A 20427-nucleotide genomic window follows, 5' to 3' on the forward strand; every position below is an offset into this window, starting at 1 on the left:
GATATCTCTCTCTCTCTCTCGATATCTCTCTCTCTCTCTCTCTCTCTCTCTCTCGATATCTCTCTCTCTCTCGATATCTCTCTCTCTCTCGATATCTCTCTCTCTCTCTCGATATCTCTCTCTCTCTCTCGATATCTCTCTCTCTCTCTCGATATCTCTCTCTCTCTCTCTCGATATCTCTCTCTCTCTCTCTCGATATCTCTCTCTCTCTCTCGATATCTCTCTCTCTCTCTCGATATCTCTCTCTCTCTCTCGATATCTCTCTCTCTCTCTCGATATCTCTCTCTCTCTCTCTCGATATCTCTCTCTCTCTCTCTCTCGATATCTCTCTCTCTCTCTCTCTCTCGATATCTCTCTCTCTCTCTCTCTCTCGATATCTCTCTCTCTCGATATCTCTCTCTCTCTCTCGATATCTCTCTCTCTCTCTCGATATCTCTCTCTCTCTCTCGATATCTCTCTCTCTCTCTCGATATCTCTCTCTCTCTCTCTCGATATCTCTCTCTCTCTCGATATCTCTCTCTCTCTCGATATCTCTCTCTCTCTCGATATCTCTCTCTCTATCGATATCTCTCTCTCTATCGATATCTCTCTCTCTATCGATATCTCTCTCTCTATCGATATCTCTCTCTCTATCGATATCTCTCTCTCTATCGATATCTCTCTCTCTATCGATATCTCTCTCTCTATCGATATCTCTCTCTCTCTCTATCGATATCTCTCTCTCTCTCTATCGATATCTCTCTCTCTCTCTCGATATCTCTCTCTCTCTCTCGATATCTCTCTCTCTCGATATCTCTCTCTCTCTCTATCGATATCTCTCTCTCTCTCTATCGATATCTCTCTCTCTCTCTATCGATATCTCTCTCTCTCTCTATCGATATCTCTCTCTCTCTCTATCGATATCTCTCTCTATCGATATCTCTCTCTATCGATATCTCTCTCTATCGATATCTCTCTCTATCGATATCTCTCTCTATCGATATCTCTCTCTATCGATATCTCTCTCTATCGATATCTCTCTCTATCGATATCTCTCTCTCTCTATCGATATCTCTCTCTCTCTATCGATATCTCTCTCTCTCTATCGATATCTCTCTCTCTCTATCGATATCTCTCTCTCTCTATCGATATCTCTCTCTCTCTATCGATATCTCTCTCTCTCTATCGATATCTCTCTCTCTCTATCGATATCTCTCTCTATCGATATCTCTCTCTATCGATATCTCTCTCTCTCTATCGATATCTCTCTCTATCGATATCTCTCTCTATCGATATCTCTCTCTATCGATATCTCTCTCTATCGATATCTCTCTCTATCGATATCTCTCTCTATCGATATCTCTCTCTATCGATATCTCTCTCTATCGATATCTCTCTCTATCGATATCTCTCTCTATCGATATCTCTCTCTATCGATATCTCTCTCTATCGATATCTCTCTCTATCGATATCTCTCTCTATCGATATCTCTCTCTATCGATATCTCTCTCTCTCTCTATCGATATCTCTCTCTCTCTCTATCGATATCTCTCTCTCTCGCTATCGATATCTCTCTCTCTCGCTATCGATATCTCTCTCTCTCTCTATCGATATCTCTCTCTCTCTCTATCGATATCTCTCTCTCTCTCTATCGATATCTCTCTCTCTCTCTATCGATATCTCTCTCTCTCTCTATCGATATCTCTCTCTCTCTCTATCGATATCTCTCTCTCTCTCTATCGATATCTCTCTCTCTCTCTATCGATATCTCTCTCTCTCTATCGATATCTAGTCCTGTGCCCATAAGGGTGCAGATGGGGCCTGTAGCTGGCCAGAGAACTGGAAGGCTGCAAACCCTGGTACTCAAGTGAACATTGACACTTTTGTGCATGGACATTTGGTTGCACTTGCCTGGTTGAGGTTTCTTCAGGATGTGAAAGTTTTGTGATTAAAAATAAGTTCATATAAGTACAGGGACATACAGATATTCACTTCTATGGCCAGCTGTATTCCCCCCACCTGCACTCCCTCAGGGGCTGGAAAATGCCAGTAATTTTACATTAGGCGTATTTTATGCCTGCACACATCTGTGGGCATGAGACCCTAAAAGAGAACTAAACTCTTCAAGATTATCCACCTCAGCTTACCAGTAATGTGACAATTACATCCCAAGCAGGCAGCTGTCATCTTCACCCCAGGCATTTTCCAGGAGCTGATTTATTTGTCCTCTTGACTGGCTGGCGGGGGGATAATTTGATCTCCAGCATTCTCATGGGAGTCAGTCATTACAGCACAGCCAAAACACAAAATTGTTGTCTATGTGCCCCATTCATACTGACCTAATGGTATGATGTGTGGTGCAGTAAGCTACAGTATAATACAGCATGTCTGCACAGCGCACTGGATGGCTACCACTAAAACCTGCATCACACTGCTTCTTTCCGGAGCTGGCCCGGTTAGTAGCCTACATGGTAAAAAGATACATCTTATTGCATGGGCAAGTGTCAACCTAGCCTCAGTGTTAAATCATTTGTCTTAACGCTATAACTGTCACTTCTGCTGCACAAATTGATCTGTTGAAGCAGAGGTCTCCAAAACTACAGCCCATGGGCCAAATGTCACCCACAGAGGTCCACTAGCAACAAATCATATGGTTGCCCCAGTGTTCACAGAAGAATCGAACTTCCTGTGTCCAGATCTGCTCCACCTCCTGCCCTGCTGCAAGTAAGGTAAGATCGGACTCTCCTGGTGACACTGATGTAAGGCAGGACTCCGATGGGGACTAGATGTAAGGGGGAACTCTGATGTGGACCCTGACATATGGGAGGGTTCTGATGGAGTCTCTGATGAGAACGGAATAGATTTTTGTTTGACCTTTTTTTAATGGCTCAAGTTTAGGGGATTTTTTTTTTTTTTGCTTTGTTTCACTGAAGTTCTTTCTCTGTTCTTTCTTTGGAATTTTATCATGCGAACTACAAAAAAAGTTCCAAGCAAAACCTATTAATTTAAAATTGTATGCATTCATTCGGAAAACTATTTTTTTTTTTAGCCCGCAAACATTTGTATATACGTTGTGGCTCTCGTACTGGAAAGTTGGAGACCCCCATGTTAGAGTTGAAACTAAGGGATCATTTAAACCATATGCCGTTGGATGTGTTTTTAAACGTAGCACAAGCACATACGCAAAAGTGCTTTCATGTGTGTAAAAAAAAAGAAAGAAAAGGAAACCGCATGCGGCATCTTTTCACTTCAGAAAGCACATGAACACAGTATGTAAACCACACCTCAAAAGCATTACAAATGCATGTAAACCACTTTGAATTTAGTACTTTTGTACCTTATTAAGGTGTTAGCAACTCCTAACAAAGAACTCATTTTCTCTTGTCAGAAATCCAGTAAGCTTCTAACTTCATTTAGGGCCCATTCACACCTCAAACTGCACATTTACTGTACATTTTTGCATGCGCGCTGACATGTTTATAGATAAATATCGTGCTGCTCTCCTCAATTATTATCAAAGACACATTGATTACGTGTAAAAAATAAACTAAAATAAAATCTAATATAAATAAAGTGTGAAAAAAACAAAAATGTGAAAAAACAAATGTCCACTGTGCTTATACAATCCCTTTATACTATGGAAATAAATGTATCATTGTATATCCAGAGACTGATACATAAGAGTCCTCTTTCTTTTTGAGAAATCTGTGCTAATTAGATGAATACACTCCAGGTTCCAAAAACTTTTGCAGCATAAATACAGCTCTATCATGCGCTCACCTCGGTCTCCAGCCTCAACAGGCTAAATCACGCAGTTTATCCTATAAAAGGATGAAGTATACTGCTTATCACCTTCAAACAATCTCTCCAAACCGCAGTTTTCCTGGTTAACCTGGTGTCACTCCTCTCCTCATTATCTTGTATGGATCTATGGGTGTGTGGATGGTTGGATGAATCTTCCCTCCTTCTCCCCTCCAGGGGAACAGACAAGTTTGATGCACATTTACTTAGCAATGTGTTTTTACTTCAGCGTTTGTCCTTTGAGGAGACTTTTCTTCAGCCCTTAATGTGCAGCGCAACATGTTGCATTTGTGCAGGTTTACATTACTTTGTATGCATTTGCGGTGCAGAAAAATGCAGCTTGCTGTACTTTTTTTTTTTCACTGCATGTTAATGGTGTGAACTACACACATATGATAACCTGGATTTTGGACTGTATGTAGTGGCAACGCCGTCGAAAATGCACCTGACTGCATCTGGTGTGAATCGGCCTCAGGGAGCTGACAATGCTGCGCTGAAAACTCAAATATAGTTATTAGCCTTGCCCAGTTCACCTTTGTGGACTACAGAACACAGCCATCTGTTTGAGAGGAAGAGGGAGTGTTCTGTATTCCTAAAACACTTCCTGCTCTAGGGTGACAGTGCTGCTCCTCCACAGATACAGTACAGTAAGACTACGTTCACACTAGCGTTGTGTGCAGGCGGCAGAGGAGTTTGGGAAGCGTTTTTACCGCTTCCCAAACGCCTCTGCCAATTCTGCACATTACAGCACATGGTGCTGTTCTAACGGGAGCGTTTGCATCGCAGCAAAACGGACGCCTCTGGTCGAATCAGGAGGCTTTGAAGCCTCCTATTCTCGTCTATGGTGCCCCTCCGCAAATGTCCGGCCGGCGTTTGCGGTGCGGTTGCGGGGCGTTTGCATAGCGGTAACACCACTCAAACTGCATTATAGGCGTTTGTGGGGTGTTATTAACGCTCGGCAAACGCCTAGCAATCGCCGCTAAACCGCGCATGCGGCGTTTGCGGAGCGTTAAAAACCGCTCAGCAAACACCGGACCAATGCTTGCCAAACGCTATAGGGGCGTTTGGCAAGCGTTGGTAAAACAGCCTAGTGTGAATGAGCCCTAAGAGTCATCACCTCAGGACAGGAAGTGTATTATTGGCAGGATTGGGTAAAAAGGAAAAAAAAAAAAAAAAAAAGAAAAAAGCATGAAGGAAGTAAATGAATGCATCCACCACATCGAATGACTGATATGCATGTCCCTGGGTTTAGATACACTTGATAGACATAAAACAATTCTCCATTTTTACAGATGTCCAAGTACTGATCATCGTTTAATGCTGCCCTTACCCGCCAGGACTCTGTTTACAGAGGAGTGCGTGGCAAGTCCCGGCTGACCCCGCTCATGGAAAATTCCAGCATATGGAAGGTATTCAGGCAGTAGAAATCTCCTGCAATGAAAGAAGATGATGAATACAGTGTAAGTCATTAAAATGAGGGAGAACAAAACATTGGCAGAGTGTGGAAGTGCTGGTGGTGATCACAGACAAAGCACGGCGCAGAGAAGTGACAGGAAGACAGATCTGAGAAGTTTGATGAAGACAGGTGGAACATGGAGGCAGATTCTCACTGAATAAGCCAAAAATGACAAGCTCTGACAGATGCGTTAGGAGGCAAATGATTGTTTCACCTGGGAACAAAGCGGCCCAGTGATGGTGCAGACATGCGGGCGTTCCGAGGGGTCCTGTGTCGGGATCGGTCCCCATTATCCCTGAAAGGGAAAGAAGAATTATTTCTATTTGCCGACTGACTGAAAGGAAAACGCTGCTATTATTCAGGATGGTAAAGACGGTATCAAATACACAAACGAATGCATCATTATATGAGCAGGCAGTGTAAATATCTGAACGTAACTATTTAACAGTAACCTGTCTTGTAATCCCTTGTACAGCAGAACTCCAGGTGGGATAGAAGGAAGCAGCACACGAATCCAATCAGTTCATGTGCTGACAAAAGAGAAAAAAGCATTCTGCTTCTCCTTTACTGTCCACGTTCAGCCTGGAAGTGGGTCTTTTAAAGGCCAAGTTCACCTTTTCAAATAAAATGGTACTCCGGTCAGAAAAACAAATCGAGCAGTTACAGTGGCCACGGGTATAGACCTAGTATAAACAATAAGCAGAGCACAAAATTCTGACTTCACTGGCTGCATGCGGTTTACAGGTTATTGACGCAAAGTACGGAGTCCAGAAAATTCACAGGAAAGCCATATATGTGGTTTTCATAAGGATGTCAGCAATGTCATTCCATATATTCCTATTACAACTTTCCTTTAAACTACCTGAGTCAGAAGCAAACTGGCCCTTAACTCATATTTTCTCAGCCATCAATCACAAAAATGATTTGGGGGGGTGCCTGGTCCTCCCAAATATTCACTTCTAGGGAACGCTGACTGGAAGATAGAGCAGAGTTGATGATTTATTGGTGTCGTTACTCCCTTACTGTTCATTCAGCAGGCTGGGGGCGAGGAGTTAAAACCACTATATACCATTTTTTTGCTCCGTAAGACGCACTCCCCCCCCCCCCCCCCCCCCCCCATAAAGGGGGGAAAATGTCAGTGCACCTTATGGAGCGAATATGAAAGCAGCCATTCCGGTATTTCCACCGCCACGTCAGAATACCGGGCCGGCCACTCAGCTGTTCTCTGCTGCAGGGCCTTACCTGTTCCTCGGTCCAGTGCTGCGCAGTCTTCCCGCACCGGCATCTGTGACAGCCGGGTGCCCACTGTGCATGAGCAAAAAGCACTGCGCTTTGTGAATGGTTCGGCGTCTTCTGGGACACAACAGGTCCCAGAAGACACCAGGCCATTCACAAAGTCCAGCGCTTCTTGCGCATGCGCAGTGGGCACCCGGCTGTCACAGCCGGGTGCCCACAGTAAAGGGAGGACAACTCCGCGGAAGTGGGAGCGGGTACCTGTCAAATTCAGGTAACCGCTCCCCCTCCCTCCCTAAAGGACCACAGTCTCTGGTCCATCCCCTGTACCGTGTCCGCAGTCTCTGGTCCATCCCCTGTACCGTGTCCGCAGTCTCTGGTCCATCCCCTGTACCGTGTCCGCAGTCTCTGGTCCATCTCCTGTACCGTGTCCGTAGTCTCTGGTCATCTCCTGTACCGTGTCCGTAGTCTCTGGTCATCTCCTGTACCGTGTCCGCAGTCTCTGGTCCATCTCCTGTACTATGTCTCCAGTCCATTGGTTCAGAATATTTTTTTTAGTTTTTCTCCTCTAAAACCTAGGCGCGTCTTATGGTCAGGTGCGTCTTAAGGAGCGAAAAATACGGTACCTTGAAGTGGAAGAACACTTTCTAAACACTCTATGGACATTAAAAAGCCACATAACATAGGTACTTTAATAAATGCAGAGCATGTTTAGTGTCTCTCCATGCTCCAGTTGTCCAGGAATCGGCACTGAAAACTGCTGACCTTTTACATGTGACAACATGCAACTTATGATGCCACTCAACGCTGCGATCTATGTCTGGCAGCATCAGGGTGCAGAGGTTGTGTTTTCTAATCAGGCTTTGCTATCACAAGTGGATAGCATGGGGAGGCTAAAGCTGGCCATAAATGGATTGAAATTCAGCAGAGACAGACCGATTCTTGATCCATCTATTGCTGTTTCCACTTCGAGAAAAGTCGATCTAATGGTCGGTTTCTCTTGGACAGAAATGTTGGAAATGTTTCAATTAATCAGTGCTTTCAGCAAATTAGCTGCAGCGATGATCAGGGTTTTTTGACAATGTAGAAGTCCTGTTGTCAGAATACAATAGTACAGCAAAGAATTCCGGTTTGTTTTTTTCATCAGCCTGAAAAAAAGCCATAAAAAAAAAAGTCAATTTATAGCCAGCCTAAGTGATACCAAGAGCTGCATGGTGTTGCTGACAAATGGCTGCCTGGAGCAGACAGAAGGAATCAAACATAGTGCTATGCTGTTTTATATTGAGTATAGCATCAAGTCAATGAAACTCCTGGGATATTGATCTGGTCAGTCAAGTAGCAGAGGGGGTTGTTAATGAGTTTCAGTTGTGTTGGTGTTAATGAAATGAACAGGTGCACTAGATGGGCAACAATGAGATGATCCCCAAAACAAGAATGGTTTTACAGGTGGAGGCCACTGACATTTTTTCCCCCACTAATCTTTTCTGTTTTTAACTAGTTTTGCATTTGGCTAGGGTCAGTGTCACTACTAGCAGCATGGTGATACCTGGACCCTACAGAGGTTGCACAGGCAGTTCAATTCCTCCAGCATGGCACATCAATACATTTCATTGCCAGAAGGTTTGCTGCGTCTCTCTCAAGAGCATGAAGGAGATTCTAGGAGACAGGCAGTTACTCTAGGAGAGCTGGACAGGGCCATAGATGGTCCTTAACCCATCAGCAGGACCGGTATCTGCTCCTTTGTGTAAGGAGTAACAGGATGAGCGCTGCCAGAGCCCTACAAAATGACCTCCAGCAGGCCACTGGTGTGAATGCCTTTGACCAAACAATCAGAAACAGACTTCATGAGGGTGGTCTGAGGGCCCGACGTCCTCTAGTGGGCCCTGTGCTCACTGCCCGGCACCATAGAGCTTGATTGGCATTTACCATTGAACACCAGAATTGGCAGGTCCGCCACTGGTACCCTGTGCTTTTCACAGATGAGAGCAGGTTCACCCTGAGCACATGTGACAGACGTGAAAGGGTCTGGAGAATCTGTGGAGAAAGTTATGCTGCCTGTAACATCGTTCAGCATGATCATTTTGGTGGTGGGTTAGTGATGGTCTGGGGAGGCATATCCATGGAGGGACGCACAGACCTCTACAGGCTAGACAATGGCACCCTGACTGCCATTAGGTATCGGGATGAAATCCTTGGACCCCTTGTCAGACCCTACGCTACTGCAGCGGGTCCTGGGTTCCTCCTGGTGCACAACAATTCCCGGCCTCATGGGGTGAGAGTATGCAGGCAGTTCCTGGAGGATGAAGGAATTGATACCATTGAATGGCCCCCACACTCTCCTCACCTAAATCCAATAGAACACCTCTGGGATATCATGTTTCGGTCCATCCAATGCCACCACGTTGCACCTCAGACTGACCAGCAGCTCAGTGATGCCCTGGGTCCAGATCTGGGAGGAAATACTGCAGGACACCAGCCATCGTCTCATTAGGAGCATACCCCGACGTCAGGCATGCACACAAGCACGTGGGGGCCATACAAACTACTGAGGACCATTTTGAGTTGCTGTAATGAAATTCAGTCCTCTGTAGGTTGATAATTTTAATTTCCATCAAACGATGGGGCATCCTAATGTTCCTAACACATTACCTGGTCCTTATCAGTATAAATATACAGCATGATATTTTTCCCCACTGAGATCTAATGTGTTTTCAAAGTGTTCATTTAAATCTTTTGAGCAGTGTATATAAAAATGCCCACTGGGGGTGAAACATGTCAAAGGGTGTCATCAGCAGAGCAGCACTGGCTGAGGCCGTTACACACACACACACACACACACACACACCCCCCCCCCCCGATATAGATCAGGTAGGGAAAGAGGTGTCCCTTCCCTTGTCAGTACCTCTGGATTAGTGACATTGGATGTACGCACCCCTACGCCTGACTCCCAGGGGGGAAGCACATTCCATTCAACTTCTCACAGCTCTAAAAGTATGTAGTTTAACTCTAATAAAATTAATTATATTGAAAAAATTAAAACTGGAATAGATTGCGTCATAAATGGAAACATGATTCAGCCATTTTCACTGGCAGGAGGACCATGAAATCCAGTTAGAGTTTGTAATAGCAACTAGGGTCCTCTTACTCCAACTGAACACCATTTATTTTCCTCTAGCACTGTGTATCAAACAATTGTCATTTAAAAAAAAAAACAAAGTACTTGTGTTAAAATGTTACTAAAGACTACGTTTTTTTTTTTTTTTTTTTTTTTTAATAAGGGAGAGGTTATGCATCCTCTTCTCTGGTTGCATCTTGTAGCAAGCCAGGTGCTAAGGAGGCACCCAAGAGCAAATGCTCCCGAGCTGGGCTGTGTACATCCACAGACACATACAGCGCCAGTGAGCCAAGTCTCTGCTCCCTCCCCACAGATGTTTGACTGACAGCAAAAGGAGCCTACAGCGCCGCTACCCTCCGTCTCTCCTGTGAAAACAAAAAATGAGAGGAGTGGTGCTGGAACTGAAGACAGGGCTGGAGAGGTGAGGTAAGTGTTTAGGTAAGGGAGAAGGTCAGTAGGACAAGCTTTTTTTTTTTTTTTTTTTTTTTTTTAGTGAATTTACAGAGAATTCATGCAGAGTATACATTTGGGAATAAAACATTTAGACTTTAGTACCACTTCAACCCAATCTTTTGGTATCTCGGTGCTGCTGATATCCTGCAGCCACTTCTCGTCTACAGGTGCTCTGGCAATACCGGAATAGCATTTCTCAGGTTTTTCTGACATGGACAACAATGCATTATGCCTTCATAATGTATGTTGTAATGGCTACATGCAATCTCCAGCCCCAATGGTGATGATGCAGGAGCAGAACTGGGAGATAGAGACAAAGCATTTTCACCTTTAACAGCAAGTTTCTGCACAGCGATCTTCAAAGCAAGTTCACCAGGTATTTTAACCTCCCTAGCGGTCTGATTATGTCCATATTTCTGTGCGCAAAGCGGTACATTTTTTGCATGGAAATATGTAGTTTTTTTATTGTATGCCTGTAATTTTCAGGAATAACTCACTGAAATGTGTCCGAACAAGAGTCTAGTAAGCATTCCAGGTATGTTATAATTTGAAACACGAAATCATAAATTATAATTTAATAATCATAAAAAAATATAATAATTAATTCAAAAATATAATTAAACCAAAAACACTGAAATCTGAAATATAGCGCCAGTTCGCACATCACTGAGCAAGTCGCAAAATCGTTTTCAGTGTCTGATGACAAATTTCCCCCACGAATCATCACTCAATTCTGCAAGTGGTTCTAATTTACTATCGCTGTTCTCTAGCTGGTCTAAAACCGCTTTTGACCTAAAGGGACGCTTTTTGGACGCTATGGAAGTTTCTCAGTTTCCAGGCAGAAAGAACAGTAAAAATGCAGGCAGGGCACAGGACAAAGCACTCGGGACAAAATGTATGTGAAATGGTTTGATACAGTAATGTTTTACTATGTGATTTTAGTGAATGTCACTTTTAAAATTTTCAAATTCCCCGCCAGTTCCATCCCGGTACTTCCTGACGTCGCAGGGGACAGAACCCGGGAGACAGATGCCGGCATCCGCCGGGGGAGATTGCCAGGGACACAGCAGGGGGGACATTGCAGGAGCGAAGGACAAAGGTAAGTGCAGAAAAGATCCCGGAGCAGTGCTGCAGGGTAATCCCAAGTGTAGTTCGGGGTTACCGCTTGCGGTGCAGAAACTACACTCGGGAATACCGCCAGTGAGGTTAATGACAGCTGCAGCTTTAAAAATACGGATTACTTTTGAAATGACATTAACATTTAAAAGTTTGTGAGATTTTTAGTTACTGGATTTACATCTACCTTAATGGACCCTTATTTATCAATCAGCATCACTACATAAATCCCAATCTTAAAGAAAAGTAATTCACTTCCACCCTTGAAAGTTAATCAAAATATATAAAAAAGACCCTTCAGAAAAAGTCAAAGGAAGTGACGAAACGCGTCAGAACACATGTGACATCAGACACATCGACGTCAAACCGGAAGTGCGATCGCGGCCATTTTGAAAGTGGGAACATGTGGTTACTGTTCCCTTGTTTGATCTTGTTTAACATGAGGAGCTGCTCTTTTCAAATCTGAATGTAAGTTACTAAATAAATTGTTTTTTGCATTTTGATCTGCCATATCTAATTGCTGATTTGTCCATGAGGAAAATGGAAGAAAAATCTATAAGATTATGAAGAAAGATGTTAACCCATATCTGTGATATGCCCTTGTGATATAACCATAGGGTAATTATCCACTACTACACGAGTTGGAGTATTTTTGTGGTTGAAAAGGGTTTAAGGGTATCACTATTATATAGAAAGTGTGGTCATACACACAAAAAAAATATATTTTGTTCACGGATTTGTTGCAATGGACACGATTTGAGTATCACGTTTTTAAATTTGATTTAAATTTAATTTAAAACATCACGTTTGAGATCACATTTGAGATTTTGGATATATATTTAAATTTGTGGAATATTTTTTTTTTTTCTCACTTAGCAGTTTTTTTGCATGTTGCACAGTGTGTGGCACATATTATTATATGTTAAAGGATATAACACTATTGTGAGTTTGTTTTTCTTTGAGGTTTATGGTCACTGGAAACTTCATGGAATAAGAAAGATATTTATTTGAAAGAAGAAAAATGACTTTTGTGTGTGGTGCTTAAAGACATTGGGGTATTTAGTTGTTATATTGGACACTTGTATGTTTTTTGTATTTGAAAAAGAAAAGTCTTTTTGATATATTTTAATGGACCCTTGTTCCTTTATTGGGTAAGCCCTGCAGAATTTTTATCACTGCTGAGGAGGTTGAAACAGAGAGGCATTTTGCTGTTTTGGGCTGTGAGGGAACACCACCATAGGTGAAGGTGAGTTGAATCTCAGTAACTGTCACCAAGCAAAATCGCTAATGTGAAATGGCCCTTAACCTAATAAAATGTTTCTCCTAAATCCATATTGTCAATACAGCATCTTGGCCTTTCATGTCTTTAGAGTGCTGCTTCTAATGGAGAAAGCCATTTTGTGTCTAGACCTAGCCAATCTATGCTTCTATAGGCAAACTGGAGTGAAGGATGGGCATTGGGGGGGGGGGGGGGGGTGTACCAAATAAAGACATCTGTGTCTAATGTTTTTGAGCTGTTTGGCTCTCGTGAAATGTAGATTGCAGTTCTCCAGGAGTTAAGTATTTAATGACGCAGTGAAAACGGTAAAAACCTATTTCTGCTAACAAAGAATCCGCAGGTGCACAGACACAAAGATAATACTTCCCGTCACGCTGTAAAGAGCAGGCAGCAGCGAGGAGCCGCTGAGCAAAGAGAAAGGACTCTTCCCAAACTGTGTCAGCACCCTGCAGCCTACATATCAATAGACACATCTCTGACAGTACCCCCATGCGTTCGGACAGCTGCGGGATCTTACCACTATTCATACTCAAGAAATGCACACTATGCAGAAATCCACCTGCGTGTATATGCAAGGACTGCAGGACAGATGCAAATGCAATAAACAAGGAAAACTAGCCAAAGACTGAGCGCATGTTTTGGGTGCCCGTCATACATATCAAAACACGGCAACCTGCCACAAGCAAGACTTCCTTATCGTGAACCTAAAATGTGGCCAGGCCCCAGCAGCACATACTTTCTTTTAAAAAATTGTACCTCTGCCAATGTATGTGGCTGCCGCAAATAGAAGACACCCAAGTTGTAGCTTACATAGGACTAGGGACTTCGCTCACGAGACAGTGCTGATGGTTGGTGACTGGCCCAGCACTGTCACATGAATGGAGTCCTACACACCTCCATACATAGCTTCTTGAAAACATTACAGCACCCTTCCTCAGTACTCTTCTCCTGATGCAAGCAGAGGGTTGAATGTCGGTAGGAGTGATGCACATATCGAAATCCCTTGATGAGCGATTGTCTGTCTGGAGGAGTGGGCATACTTAGGCAGGCAGTATTTACATGCAGTGCACCCTAGGTAACACCCACGAGTGATGCAGAGTTTCCATTATGCAACTTAAATCCTAGAAATGAAAGGGGCACACCAGTGACAGAAAGGAATGAGATCAATGATGCTGGATGTAATCCTGACAGACATTAAGGCAGGCTCTATCTGAATTTCTGCAGCTTCTAATGTATACAATGTACAGTATCTCCCAGAAGTGAATCCTCACATTTTTGTAAATATTTGATTCTATTTTTTCATGTGTGAACACTGAAGAAATGACACTTTGCTACAATGTGACATAGTGAGTGTACAGCTTGTATAACATGTAAATTTGCTGTCCCCTCAAAATAACAACACACCACCATTAATGTCTAAACCGCTGGCAGCAAAAGTGTCAATATTTTGTGTGGCTGCCAATATTTTCCAGCACTGCCCTACCACTCTTGGGCATGGAGGTCACCAGAGCTGCACAGGTTGCCACTGGAATCCTCTTCCACTCCTCCATGACGACATCACAGAGCTGGTGAATGTTAGAGACCTTGCGCTCCTCCACCTTCCGTTTGAGGATGCCCCACAGATGCTCAATAGGGTTTAGGTCTGGAGACATGCTTGGCCAGTCCATCACCTTTACCCTCAGCTTCTTTAGCAAGACTGTGGTCGTCTTGGAGGTGTATTTGGGGTCGTTATGTTGGAATACTGCCCTGCGGCCCAGTCTCCGAAAAGAGGGGATCATGTTCTGCTTCAGTATGTCACAGTACATATTGGCATTCATGATTCCCTCAATGAACTGTAGCTCCCCAGTGTCGGCAGCACTCATGCAGCCCCAGACCATGACATTCCCACCACCATGCTTGACTGTAGGCAAGACACACTTGTCTTTGTACTCCTCACCTGGTTGCCGCCACACACGCTTGACATCTGAACCAAATAAGTTTATCTTGGTGTCATCAGACCACAGGACGTGGTTCCAGTAATCCATGTCCTTAGTCTGCTTGTCTTCAGAAAACTGTTAGCAAGCATTCCTGTGCACCATCTTTAGAAGAGGCTTCCTTCTAGGACAACAACCATGCAGACCAATTTGATGCAGTGTGTGGCGTATGGTCTGAGCACTGACAGGCTGACCCCCCACCCCTTCAACCTCTGCAATAATGCTGGCAGCACTCATATGTCTATTTGCAGTCAACTTCTTGGGTCGACCATGGCGAGGCCTGTTCTGAGTGGAACCTGTCTTGTTAAACCACTGTGTGGTCTTGGAAACCGTGCTGCAGCTCAGTTTCAGGGTCTTCTTATAGCCTAGGCAATCTTTATGTAGAGCAACAAATCTTTTTTTCAGCTCAGTTTCAGGGTCTTCTTATAGCCTAGGCAATCTTTATGTAGAGCAACAAATCTTTTTTTCAGATCCTCAGAATTCGTTGCCATGAGGTGCCATGTTGAACTTCCAGTGACAAAAGAGAGTGAGAGCGATAACACCAAATATAAAAATATTGGCACAGTGTCCACAGTAGCATTTGCATAGGCAGAGCAGAGTAGGACTGGCCATAGAGGGATTACTTTGACGCAATTGTCCAGCTTAAACATGTATTGCAATATGTGTGAACTAAATATCCCTATTTATTGCAGAGTCTGCTTAAAGGGTATATAGCAGTGGACCTTCAGAATTTAAACACACCTGAGACCTTGTAACACTAACGAGTCACATGACACCAAGGAGGGAAAATGGCTAATTGGGCCCAATTTGGACCTTGTCACTTAGGGGTGTACTCACTTTTGTTGCCAGTGGTTTAGACATTAATGGCTGTGTTGAGTTATTTTGAGGGGACAGCAAATTTACATGTTATACAAGCTGTACACTCACTACGTCACATTGTAGCAAAGTGTCTTCAGTGTTGTCACATGAAAAGATAGAATCAAATATTTACAAAAATGTGAGGGGTGTACTCACTTCTGGGAGATACTGTGTGTGCCATACCTAGAAAACCCTACAGTACAGTGATTGCAGCTTGTTTCCCAGTCCTGTGCAGAGCACCTGCCCTGCTACTTCTTTATTTATTACAGGTACTTATATAGCGCCATCAATTAATGCAGCACTTTACATATATATTGTACATTCACATCAGTCCCTAACCCTCAAGGGGTGTACAATCTAAGGTCCCTAACTCACATTCATATACAAGGGCCAATTTAGACAGGATTCAATTAACCTACCAGCATGTCTTTGGAGGGTGGGAGGAAACCGGAGTACCTGGAGGAAACCCACGCAGGCACAGGGAGAACATGCAAACTTCAGGCAGGTGGTGCCATGGCTGGGATTCGAACCAACGACCCTAGTACTGCCAGGCGGAAGTGCTAACCATTTAGCCACTGTGCTGCCAATATGAAACAAGAGGGCATTCACTTGGCAGGGCTGCCATTCAAAGAACACTTTGCAATTTCTAAATTAATGCAAAGTGTTCTCTGCTTGGACGAGGGTGGAGATTGTGATGTCACCACCTCATCTCTCCACCTCATTCAATCAGAGAACTCTTTGCATTCATTCAACAAAGCAGGAGCGCAGACACTCAGAAAGGGACCCAGAAACTAGTGGATATCAATGTAGTAGCAGTGCATGCTACAGTGGTTTCCAGCTTTCACAGAAATCCCAAAAAGGTATGGTACATAAGCTTGGACAAATGAAAGGTGTACACCTTACACGTGCCCAAGCTAAACTTTAGCTTTACATGGGTGTGTGGTATTTCCATTCAACAAAAGTAAAGTATAACTCCAGTCATATGGTATTTTTATTTAGTTTTGAATAAAGTGGGGAAGGGTTAGAACCTCTGTCAAATTTTACTGTTCCCTATAGTCCCATCTCAGATTTCCCTGTGCTTCCAGCCTTCAGGCCTAGTTCACACCAACCACCAGTTTGCATTTTGTTCTTTTCTGCAGTGCGTTCTGGGATGCATTTTTGCACATGCATTTTTTTATGAGTTTTGTGATTTGTATATTTTTTTCTGGGCCTACCTGTTGCTGGGCAGATTAATAACACAGAATGCATCAGAAACTCACTACATTGGTTTTCTGCAGCATCTCTATTGAACCAAAAATGCTACGTTTTCTGTTTAAAAAAAGTCCCTGACCCTGTGTAAAAATGCAGCAACTCAAATGCATAGATGTGAATGTGTCCCATAGGAAATCATGTTGAATGGACTGTAGCGCCGCAGAGACACAAAAGGAAGTAAGGAAAAATATCAAAATTAGGTGAGATGGGAAATATTGAAGGAGGAAGAGAAAGGTGAGGAGTAATGTAATAGGACAGGAGAGATGAGGAGTAATGTAATAGGACAGGAGAGATGAGGAATAATGAAGTAGGACAGTACAGGTATGGGTAATGAAGTAGGACGGTACAGGTATGGGTAATGAAGTAAGATGGGAGAGGTGAGATGTAGGACGGTACAGGTATGGGTAATGAAGTGAGATGGGAGAGGTGAGATGTAGGACGGTACAGGTATGGGTAATGAAGTGAGATGGGAGAGGTGAGTTGTAGGACGGTACAGGTATGGGTAATGAAGTGAGATGGGAGAGGTGAGTTGTAGGACGGTACAGGTATGGGTAATGAAGTGAGATGGGAGAGGTGAGATGTAGTGACAGTAGGAAAACAGGGATGAAGAATAACGGAGGAGGACGGGAGAGGCGGGGAGTAATGGAGGAGGACGGGAGAGGCGGGGAGTAATGGAGGAGGACGGGAGAGGCAGGAAGTAATGAAGTTGGATGGGAGAAGTGGGGAATAAAGAAGTAGAACAAGAGAGAAGAGGGGTAACAGAGTAGGATGGAATGGGTGAGAAGTAATTAAGTAGGACAGGATAGGTGAGGATGAAGTAGGACAGGAGAGATAAAGAGTAATGGAGATGGGTGGGGGAGGTGAGAAGTAATGAAGTAGGACAGGAGAGATAAAGAGTAATGGAGATGGGTGGGGGAGGTGAGAAGTAATGAAGTAGGACAGGAGAGATGAGGGGTAAAAGAGTAAGATGGAAGGGGCGAGAAGTAATGAAGGACGACGAAAGAGGCGAGGAGTAATGAAGTAGGACAGGAGAGTTGGGGAGTAATGAAGGAGGATGGAAGAGGTCTGGAGTAATGAGGTAGGATGGAGGCGTTGAGGAGTAATGAACTATGGTGGGAGAGGCAAAGGTCTATCTAAAGTAAATGGCGTTGCAAGAGTTAATGGGGTGATGCCACCCCCCCCCCCCCCCCACTCACTGTGGAATTGGAATTAAATGTCAGTTTTCAGGAGGGAAAAATATGTGATATTCAGTAATATCAAAGTGTGGATTTTCTTGCTCTATAAATCTCCACATGTCATACAGCTCGGCACAGATACTTCACCACAAAAAAAAAAAAAAGAACCATCCTGGCTTCTCAGAATATTGCAAAGACCAACCAGCGCTGTTTAAAGGACACTCTGCCAGCCTTTCAAGAATGAGCGATAAAGGCAATAAATCTTTGTCATGTTTGGAGCACAAACAAAATAAATAAAAAGCTTTTCTTTCACGTTCATAGAAATGTGGACTGGCACTGGATATGAGGAAACGCTCCGGGATAAAGGAATTTGATTACTTCACGTGTCCCTATTATATCAGGATTACAGATTACACGAGAGGCGACGCATGCTGAGGGTTGAATATATAAATAAAAAACAGCCTGTGAACTCATTTGTCGACAGAGAATTTCAATGGCCCCACAGAATTTCTATTAGTCTACAATCCATTTAGAATCCATGAATAACTGAGCTGGATTGGAGTTAAGACCTCTTTCCTTATTACAGTAACACCATAAAAATATGGCAGTGTATGGCAAAGGTAACATACTGCTTAGTATGAGGGTTCTAAGGCACCCAAGGCGTTGCATGTTTAGTTCCCCACGTGCGTTTTTAAGGATCACATGCACAGAAATGTATGCCAATAATAGATTCCAGTAAAAAAAAAAATAGGGAATGAGTAAGGGTTATTTTTAAACGATAACTGTATATTTAAACCAAGCAAATTAGGCCTATAAAAATAGCATTTCAACCTTTCCTATTTTTATTCCTCCCATTGAGAATTGTTAAGGGTCAGGTCAATCCAGACATACCCATTACCCCTTTCCTCACCCATTAACTGTCCTTTTAAAATGAACCCATGCCCATGCAGGGCAAAGCAACTAGTTCAATTTAATTTCCCCTACCCTGAATGCACCTGTTCACCTGTCTGCATTCATTCCATCCCTCCATTCAGCTACCAAAAGTAAAGAGCAGCATCCGTACGTAAGCGCAATGTCATTCTAGATTGAGTTTACACACTGCTGAGGACACTCCCCACCAGGTGCGGACTGACCATTTGGAAACTCAGGCACTGCCCGAGGGCCCAGGGTCAGTAGGGGGCCCCATGACATGCCCCTGGTACCTTTTTCATAGGCTTTGGGTTTGGGCAAGGACTCAGGGGCCCCATGATCACCTATTGCCTGGGGGCCCCATGAGTTGTCAGTCTGCCCTTGCTCCTCACCACCATATGACAGCTCTAGGCCAGATCAGCAAGCATCAGTGCTGTTACATGCTCCTCCAGACCAAGTATCTTCTCCACTGCTGGCGGCTCAATATATAGCCACAGAAGGATAGGCAAATGTGCAGCTAGGGCAGGGGACATTAAGACTTAGTTCACATATTTGCATTTTGCGTTCGATGCTTTCTCTAGTGCTTTTTGCTGTTTGTTTCGCATTTTTTTGCACGCGTTTTTGATGTGATTTGTTCAGATATTTTTTTTTTTTGTTAAAGTGGAATTTTTTTGGTTTCTGGGCAGAATAACGCACTTCCATGCATTTCAGCAGCTTCTCCATTTAACTCTAAAAAAATGCTGTTTTTTGCTTTTAAAAAAGTCCTTGAGCCTTTCCAAAAATATGCAGCTCAAAAAAGCATAGATGTGAACATGTTCCATAGGAAACCATGTTAAATGGACTGTCGTGCATTTCTGCAAAAAGCACTAAACGCATTGGTGTGAATGGAGCCTAAAAGTCAATTCCAGCCTTTAGCAACATGGTACAAATTTAGGGTAACATGGTGCTAAGCAACACTTTTATTATATAAACAAAAAAAAAAATTTTGAGGAAGAAATTAGTTTTTTCTTCAGCTGTAAAACATCCAATGAAAATAAAAATAAAACAATGTACTCATAAATTTCGTCCAAAATGAATTCTACTACATTACTTTGGTAAAAAAAAAAAAAATTCCAATAAGTGTATATTAATTGTTTTGTGGGAAAGTTATAGCGTCTACAAACTATGATATATATTCTGGAATTTACACAGTAATGACATTCTACTAGTAATGGCAGTGATCAGAGTCTTATAGTGGTTCTGTAATAGTGTGCCGTGCAATCTGGCGCTGGGAGGTACACCGACATCACCAGTAACACTAGTACAGTAATCAGATAGAATACTGTAGACTATACTAATGACACTGACTGGTAAGGGGTTAACATTTAGGGGCAATCAATGAGTTAACTGTGTGCCTAACAAATGTAATGTGTGTAAATGTGTGCTACTTTAACTGGTTTTTTTATTTTTCTCTCTGAGAAACAGCCAGATCACTGATCTGTGTACATAAGTCTGAGTTGTTCATAAACCTAGGACTGTGCTGTGAATGGCTACAGCTGATCAGCAGGTCTCGGCCATGAATCACTGGCCAGGATCAGCTGACAAAATCCCACTGTAGCCAGTGACAGTGGATCAATAGTGAGCGTGTGCCCCTAACACGGGCAGGCTGAATGATGTACATGTATGTGAACTAGCCTGCCTGTGCACTAGCCCGCCCTTCTTATATGTACAGTGAATGGGTGGGAACTAGTTAATAAAAGGTGAACTTGGCCTTTAACAGTAAGTGCACCTTTTCACAAAAAATGAAAAGGTGAACTAACATCGTACACCAACCCCGCCTCCCCCAGTCC

At 43.3% G+C, this 20427-nt stretch overlaps 1 protein-coding gene across 2 annotated transcripts in view; it reads right to left on the reverse strand.

Moving 5' to 3' along the window:
- The window catches only part of AMBRA1 (autophagy and beclin 1 regulator 1), a 203837-nt gene that overhangs the window by 66157 nt on the left and 117253 nt on the right, over positions 1–20427 (reverse strand). For both annotated transcript variants that reach the window (XM_089684559.1, XM_089684560.1), the window contains exons 10-11: positions 5451–5531; positions 5111–5211 (exon numbers count right to left, since the gene is read on the reverse strand). In XM_089684559.1, the coding sequence (XP_089540685.1) occupies positions 5111–5211; positions 5451–5531 (182 nt within the window). The remainder of the gene's footprint in view (positions 1–5110; positions 5212–5450; positions 5532–20427) is intronic.

The sequence above is a fragment of the Staurois parvus genome, unplaced genomic scaffold (assembly GCF_062004578.1).
Source record: "Staurois parvus isolate SC_StPar_1 unplaced genomic scaffold, SC_StPar_1.0 ptg000350l, whole genome shotgun sequence".
NCBI classification, from domain to species: domain Eukaryota; kingdom Metazoa; phylum Chordata; class Amphibia; order Anura; family Ranidae; genus Staurois; species Staurois parvus.